This window comes from Carex rostrata, chromosome 8 (assembly GCF_964058835.1).
Source record: "Carex rostrata chromosome 8, lpCarRost1.2, whole genome shotgun sequence".
In the NCBI taxonomy this organism is placed as follows: domain Eukaryota; kingdom Viridiplantae; phylum Streptophyta; class Magnoliopsida; order Poales; family Cyperaceae; genus Carex; species Carex rostrata.
Genome location: NC_135925.1, coordinates 5629282 through 5636967, shown reverse-complemented (window position 1 = coordinate 5636967; position 7686 = coordinate 5629282). Strand labels below are relative to the sequence as shown.

At 39.0% G+C, this 7686-nt stretch overlaps 2 protein-coding genes across 2 annotated transcripts; one reads left to right on the top strand and one right to left on the bottom strand.

Annotated features, from left to right (window-relative positions):
* The first annotated feature begins 792 nt into the window (after positions 1-792).
* Positions 793-3606, top strand: OTP51 (endonuclease). Its single transcript, XM_078307583.1, has 2 exons — positions 793-1288; positions 1573-3606. The coding sequence occupies exons 1-2, from the start codon at positions 845-847 to the stop codon at positions 3400-3402; spliced, it is 2274 nt and encodes a 757-aa protein (XP_078163709.1). The 5' UTR covers positions 793-844; the 3' UTR covers positions 3403-3606.
* Positions 3607-4015: 409 nt separating this feature from the next.
* On the bottom strand, positions 4016-6991 carry LOC144558733 (putrescine-binding periplasmic protein-like protein). The gene is made up of 7 exons (XM_078307584.1): positions 6591-6991; positions 6367-6503; positions 6029-6277; positions 5827-5961; positions 5389-5571; positions 5154-5315; positions 4016-4625 (listed from the first exon to the last, which is right to left on the bottom strand). Exons 1-7 carry the CDS (start codon positions 6931-6933, stop codon positions 4215-4217), a joined length of 1620 nt encoding a protein of 539 aa, XP_078163710.1. The 5' UTR covers positions 6934-6991; the 3' UTR covers positions 4016-4214.
* Positions 6992-7686: the final 695 nt, after the last annotated feature.

Sequence of the window (7686 nt, the reverse complement as noted above, 5' to 3'; positions counted from 1 at the left end):
TTTGAAAATTACTGATCCAATGGTGGCTTAACAAAACAATAAAATCAGAAGCCACCGTTGGATTAGCGATTTTCAAAGTGGCTTAATAAATAGTAAAAAAATTTAGAAAAATATAAAATTTGGTCTCCAAGCACATATTAATATGGAAAACAAGATGAACGGTTTAGATCGACCTTTTGGATTCTAAAATTTCAAATTTGGACTGGAGCACTTCGATCCATATGCTACCGAAAGCATATTAGTCACTCTCTCTCTCCCTATATATATATTTTAAACGGTGAAAAATGAGAAATTTGTATGCGACATTTCATTTGATGCTAAGTTGACTCAATGAGTCAGATTAAAAATTTTTTTTTTAATTTTGATAGAGGCCGATCATTCTAATTTTTTTTAAAAAGAAAAACTTGAATCTTCATTATTAAGACCGATTCATTTATTATCTTATTTTTTGTGGCATTTAAATTTCAAATTTTTCAATTGATGTCTATTTTTTTAAAAATAAAATATATCTATGGATCTGAATTATTGAGACCGATCCATATACTTGAATCGGACTCATTGAGTCAAATTATTCTAATTTGTTAGAATTCAAATACCTTTTCTGTTTTCCATGTATGGATTTAATAATTTCTATAGATAAAAAAATTTCCCCGAGACTCGCAGGGATTGAGAGATTCCCACAATTGAGGTAGTAGTCTCGGCCCAACCCGTATTTTTAAGGATCTGGGCTGATTCAGCCCACTAACTCGTAAGCCCAAATGGCCCAAACTGTACTTCCATCCAAAACAAACAGACAGTAAACGGCTTCTCTAGTCTTCCTATCCAAAACCAAAACATCACTGCCATGGCCTCTACTGCTTCGTTCTTCACTTTTACCACCGCTTTCCCTCCTAGGCGCCACCATTTCCGTGTACCCTCTATCCGTTCTTCTCACCGCCGCCTTCTCATCTCAGCTTCTCTTCTCTCCTCGGAACCTTTTCTCCGATCTGACCACCGATCAGAGCCAGACGATCCGCACCAAGCGCCTGAGTACAATTCACTCGACACGTGGACAGAGAAAGACTTGAGGTCTTTTCCATCGCCGGAACTGGAGGTGATTCAACTGGAGGAGTTACCAGAGCAATGGCGCCGCGCCAGAATTGCGTGGCTGTGTAAGGAGCTGCCCGCTCACAAGCAGTCCACTTTTGTTAGAGTTCTCAATGCCCAGAAAAAGTGGATTTGTCAGGATGATGCCACCTACGTTACGGTTCACTGCATGAGGATCCGCGAAAATGAATCTGCCTTTCGGGTAAACAGTTTTCTTATTCCCGCTTATCACCTGTTTGCTTAAATGCCTGTGAATTTATGGAGTGCTGCTTTCAGTATTTATTTTCCTTAGTTTGGCTCTAGCAACTTGATTACCCCTAAGATGTTGTCATCAATAAAGTTTCAAAGCTCGTTCTTTGTCTAAATTTCATTGTTTACAATATGTTTAGTTGTCTTTACTTTGTGATAATCTGATCTCTTTCCTTTAGTTCTTAAAAAGGGCATTTCTTTTCAAGTATCTGAATGGCAAATGGATTATTTTACCAGGTCTATAGCTGGATGTCCAAGCAACACTGGTACAATTTCAACTTTGCTCTTGCCACAAAGCTTGCCGACTACTTAGGAAGAGACCGCAAAACCGCAAAATGTAGGGAGGTGTTCGATGAGATTATTAAACATGGGCGTGTGCCAAATGAGTCCACATATCACATCCTTATAATAGCCTATTTAAGTGCCTCTATGGATGGTTGCATTGATGAGGCATGCACTATCTACAACCAAATGGTACAGCAAGGCGGTTATAAGCCACGTCTTAGCCTGCACAACTCTCTATTCAAGGCACTTGTAAGCAAGACCGGTGGCACATCAAAGCATTATTTGAAGCAAGCTGAGTTCATTTATCACAATTTGGTGACATCAGATTTGAAGGTTAGTAAAGATATTTATGCTGGACTCATTTGGCTACATAGTTACCAAGATAAAATAGATAAAGATCGAATCATTTCTTTGAGGGAAGATATGAAGCGAGCCGGCTTTAAGATGACCAGTGATGTGCTGGTCTCAGTCATGAGGGCTTTCTCTAAAGAAGGAGATGTAGATGAAACTGAGAAAGCATGGCTTAGACTCCTTGAAATGGGATCTGAAATCCCTTCCCAGGCTTTTGTATGTAGAATGGAGCTTTACAGTCGAATCGGTGAGCCCATGAAATCCTTAGAGATATTTAAAGCGATGAAGGAAGTACAGACACAACCATCTATCTCGGCTTATCATAAGATAATAAATGTCATGTCAAAAGCACGGCAAGTGGAGATGGTAGAGACTCTCATGGATGATTTCATTGCAACTAACATGAAGCATCTCATGCCAGCATTTCTTGACGTGATGTATATGTACTTGGATTTGGAAATGCATGAGAAATTGGAATCCATTTTCACAAAGTGCCTATCACGATGCCGGCCAAACAGGGTTCTATACTCCATTTATTTAGAGTCCCTGGTGAGAATTAACAGCATTCAAAAAGCTGAGGAGATATTTAATGAGATGCAAAAAGATACTACTATAGGTGCTAATGCAAGAACATTCTATATGATGTTGAGGGGGTTTCTTTCTGCTGGAGAGTATATCAAGGCTGAAAAATTGCACAACATGATGCGTAAGAAGAAGTATGAGATACAGCCTGACTTACTGGAAAAGATTAAAAATGGCTTATTTCTAAATAAAAAGGTTGTTGTTGATCAAAGAGTTAGCATAAAACTCAACCCGGAGCAGCGCGAAATCTTGATTGGTTTGTTTTTGGGTGGTACTGAGGTAGCGCCAGATGAACACAATAAAAATTATGCAATTCGTTTTGGGTTTCGACAGGATTCTGATATGCACTCAGTTTTGAGAATTCACATTTACGAGCAGTTTTATGAATGGCTTGATGCATCAGATAGGTCGGTAAAAGACGAGACTGATATACCTTACCAGTTTTCTTCCGTTCCTCACATGCATTTTAATTTCTTCGCAACACAGTTTCAGATGAATGGGCTGCCGGCAGTTCCAAGGCTCATACATAGATGGCTGTCACCTTGTGTTCTTGCATACTGGTACATGTATGCAGGATTTAAACACTCGTCAGGTGATGTTTTGCTGAGATTGAAGGGTGGAAAGATGGATGGTGTGGAGAGAATTGTGAAATCACTCAAGGAGAAATCAATCATCTGTAAAGTAAAGAGGAAGGGGAGGGTTTTCTGGATAGGCATGCAAGGGAGCAGTGCTGATACTTTTTTGAAACTTATAGACCCGTACATGTTGGATTGTCATGAAAGGGATGATTATTCAAGGCTAAGGGACATCAATTTTGGTTATTCTGATATTGACTCAGAAGTTGATTAGCTAGAGTAATTGCCTATTTGAGAAATATTCTCAGATTTTGAAGTGTTGGCAACAAGTCATTTGTTGGTTAGGATTTAGATTGAAAATTGTGTGAATCTGTGTTAATAGTAGTTTTCTATAGAAGAACAGCACACTTGAACTCTTCTGTGGCAAGAAGATTTGTTTTATTCCTTGAATTTTGCTAATACACATTCCCCAATTAACATGTTACATTGAGATCTGTGCGTGTGCGTGTGCGTGTGGCTGTGTGAGTTGATTTCAGCAACTAAGAAAAGTTTAGGTTTCAGCACGTAAATATTCAGCTGTTTAATTTTGTGAAGCTTTAGTTTACTACATCTGATTATCAGAAACAAATAAACAGTCGGTATTCAACTCGTAAATTTAGTACTAGGTTTATCATTGCTTACTTGGGGCGCAGTTGGAATGTCACAAGGATTAATGTAATAATGCTACTGGGCTCTTGTGTGTTAGAATTGTTTGAAAAAACTGTTAATACAAATAGTGTTAAAGATATATTAATTTTGTGTTGTTTAAAAATAGTGCAAATGTCGTTGGGTTGTATAGCGAGAATAATGCTGGAATGAATAAATAGAATGAAAGGCTGTGCCTGTACTATCCTCAACCATATTGGTTTTGAATTGCAAGCGGAATAGAATAGTGATGCTATTCCGGAAATAAAACTTTTCTCGGTGTATCATAAAACAATTGCTTTACCAAGTGCCAAAGAGTGGTGCAAATATACAAAACAGCCAGCTATGCTTTACTATAAACATAAGATTTAGCAACAGCTTGAAAATAACTTCAATAAACTCCTACAAGCTGGCATTAGCCTTGAGTTTATTCAGAAAGTAATGAAAGGTAGTTCTCAAAGAACCAAAATGTGGTTTTTGCATGTTAGAGAGCAACCACCTATAGTCTTCAATTGCCTTATCAGACAACGGCTCCAAGAACTCGCACCTCTCAAGTATATCCCTAGGTGGCATGCCCTCCTTGAGATTTGTATCCAGTTTTGGTTTTCCACGATCCTTTTCTTTATGTTTTGCTTCAGGCAGGACAGATTGTTCGAGGTATAGTGGGGATGAGCCTGGGACCACCACTTCCCGAAAAGGTAAATCCCTAGCTGTCTGTAAGCAGAAATCCATCCATTGATGGATAATTGGAGATGGCCCCCTCACTCTACCACCAATTTGATGGGTCTTGAACTTAGTTGCATTCGGTATTGCCTAAAACAATGAGCAAAGATGTTACATAGTCATACAGAGTAGAAATGACAACTTAGCCCATCAGTTGGGTAAAATCATCGTACAAGCATCTTGAGTTTCAGGTCATTTTCAGTGACACAGATTGGACACTTTTCTGGGTTCAAATTTTTTATGATTAAGTCTGGTAAGCCGGTCGTTCTTGGGTCATGGCACAGAACTGATATGGAAATTTATTTTTTCTCTTTTAAATTGGGGAGGGGTGGACTCGTTTGGTTGTTATGTTGGATGGGTCAGTTAAGGCTTCAGTTATGCCTGGTTGGATTAAATTCCAGTTACAGGTCTGGTCAGGGTCAGGTCAAATACAAGGTTGATTCGGATTCCACTCCGGTTGGGTTAGATTGTGTATCTTCTGGTTGATCTTTTGGTCTGGACATATTTTACCAAATTGAGTTATCAGAATCTTCAGTCTCAAAATTGATCTTTTGGTCCGGACAGATTGTTTAACTCAATTAAGGTTAAAAATTAACAAGATCGAAACAAACCACCTACCCATATATCGGCCCATAAGCTAGTGCCTGACTGTGGAACAATGACAGCCACGTCTGACATGCGCTTTGCGGCAGGGATGACATCTCCACTCCAGCCGACAACAACCCACACATCTCCAGTTGCAAAAGACTTGATGTAATGAACACCGTCAAAAAGCCGAACCTGCCCAAAAAGGCATTATTTCAGCAGTCATAGTGCATATAATATCCATCTAGTTTAATATCAAATTAAGTACCTGTCTTTGGAAAACTGTGAGGCATTTTAGGACAGCTTCCCTGCCACCAGCAACCTGCGATTCCATATCTGTTGTGTTGTACGAAGCACCAAGATATTTCAAGGTAGCACCAATAACCTCTCTAGGAGAGTCCACCATTGCTATCTTCCCACCCAATTCTGGCCTCCATAAATCATCCCAATCCTACCATTTCAATAACAAACTAATCAACATTCAGATCTATTCTGTAATATGTACACATGTACACATCAGATTTTTCTTTTCTTGTAGGGGCATATGGGAAATTTACTCCACAATTCGAAAGCAGTACATCTGAACATGCGATATTTGAAAAATTGCTTGCATACACAGGATGTTCCCACGAACCAACATATACAAGATAAAGTTGACCAAAAGATATTAAAGATCATCTTAGTAATTTTTTGGAGAAGAGAATACCTCAATTGGCTTCAGGTTGTGCTTTTTGAATTTGCTTTTCTTGTACGCTATAACCATTGTTCCCCATCTGTAAGGAGCAGCCCATATTTCACCATTTGGATCCAACTCTCCCTTACAATTTCTGCACAAATAAACCTGAAATCCCACTGTAATCCTTGCCTAGAGACATGTCACGAGAAAAGAGTACATACAAGCTCCTCACCTTCCATCTTTGACTCAAGTTTCTGAACCAGTCCTGCTCTTGAGCATTCTTTATAGGTTCAATCAAGCCCTTGGAAATGGCATAACTAAGCCACGAGTCTCCAATTGAAACAATGTCAGCTGACATGGCAGATTTCGGTCGCACTCGGCCCTTGTCAGAAGCCAAGGTTAATTCAGAGAAGATTGAATCCAGATTTGCTCGATACTGGATATTTAATTTCAACCTCTTCCCTTGCACTTGAATGAAATCCTAGTTTTCAAATAAATCTCAATTTAACCAATTTCAACATAAATTATTACCATTTACAAGCAAAGTAAAAACTCGAAAAGTAAGGGAACCTTCATCCAAGCTGGAGGTATAGAGCCTTGGAGCGCAACAATAGTCAAAGGCACGGTCAACGAGTAACTCGTAGACTTCCAATTTTCAAATGCAGCATTCAACTCTCCATCCTCAAATCCCTCGGTCACCACCGATTCTGAGCTCAAAAACACACTCAGTTCAAATAACTCCAAATTTCAACTCTCACGCATCAAATTAGTATTTTAATATTGAGCTAGCACACCTGAGATAGAAGGGAGCGGAGCTGTGGGGATTCGATGGGGCGCACAGGCATAAGCGCGAGAGGCAGCGAGGAAGCAGGCGTAGGTGACAAAGTGAAGCAAGAACAGCGAGTGACGCTTGATTAAGTCGTAAATTGGAGGGGAAGGCGTGGAGTCGTCCGAGCGTGGGTTAACTGCGCGAGGTGTTGTGTGGGAGAACACGAGGAGATGGCCTTGGGGAAAGGAGGAAAAGAAGGGTTTGAGAGATATTGTCGGAGAACTGGGAATTGAGGACTTAGGATAGGAGGGGGAAGGGAGAAGGGGGTGGCGCAGATGGTGTGAGAGAGGAGGTTGGAGAAACCCCATCGGTAGTCCAGTCCCCTCGGCGCCTTCCTTCGGGAAGGGCTGCTTAGATATCAGTGCTTTTAAGAATCGGGGTGTTCACTGGATCCGGTTTAGTCGGTTTTAATCGGGGTGTTCACTGGTTCGAGTTATTTTGGACCGAATGATTTGGTGTTTTCAGTTTAATGGTTCATTCCGGTTGGTTTGCTTTTTAAAACCGAATTATAATTTTAGTTTGATTCAATTTGAAATTTTTTAAAATCAAAATAACCGAAACGATCAAACTTTTATATATTATGAATTTGATTTATTTCTTAATCAATTGTTTTAAATACTTCGGTTTATTCTTAACATCCTGGTTTATTTCTTAATATACTTCAGTTTATTATTTGTTTTAAATACTTCGGTTTATTCTTAACATCCTGGTTTATTTCTTAATATACTTCAGTTTATTATAAATCAATGCTTTAAATAAAAAAATTAATATATTTTGGTTTGAATCAAAAAAATCGAAATAAAACTTTGATTCGGTTCAGTTTGGTTCGATTGCTATGCTAAATTGGTTTGGTTCGGTTTTATTTTTGAAACTCAATTATAACTTTGATTTGCTTAGTACACTGAACCGAACCGATGAACACCTCTAATTATAACTACTTAAAATATTAATTGAGCGATTATTTTGCTCCTTATCTTTCTTCTTTCTTCTTAACTTGTACTTTAGGATAAGAGGGAAACCCTCATTAAATGGAAGGAAGGGGACGGGACGACAGAGAGACA

Bases quoted from the DNA above. Each gene is read 5' to 3' on its own strand.
- OTP51 (XM_078307583.1), top strand. From the start codon at position 845: ATGGCCTCTACTGCTTCGTTCTTCACTTTTACCACCGCTTTCCCTCCT. The intron at 1,289-1,572 runs GTAAACAGTTTT...TTATTTTACCAG, and splicing joins AAAATGAATCTGCCTTTCGG to GTCTATAGCTGGATGTCCAA.
- LOC144558733 (XM_078307584.1), bottom strand. From the start codon at position 6,933: ATGGGGTTTCTCCAACCTCCTCTCTCACACCATCTGCGCCACCCCCTT. The intron at 5,962-6,028 runs GTGAGGAGCTTG...GTGGGATTTCAG, and splicing joins ACTTGAGTCAAAGATGGAAG to GTTTATTTGTGCAGAAATTG. The intron at 5,316-5,388 runs GTACTTAATTTG...CTTTTTGGGCAG, and splicing joins TCACAGTTTTCCAAAGACAG to GTTCGGCTTTTTGACGGTGT.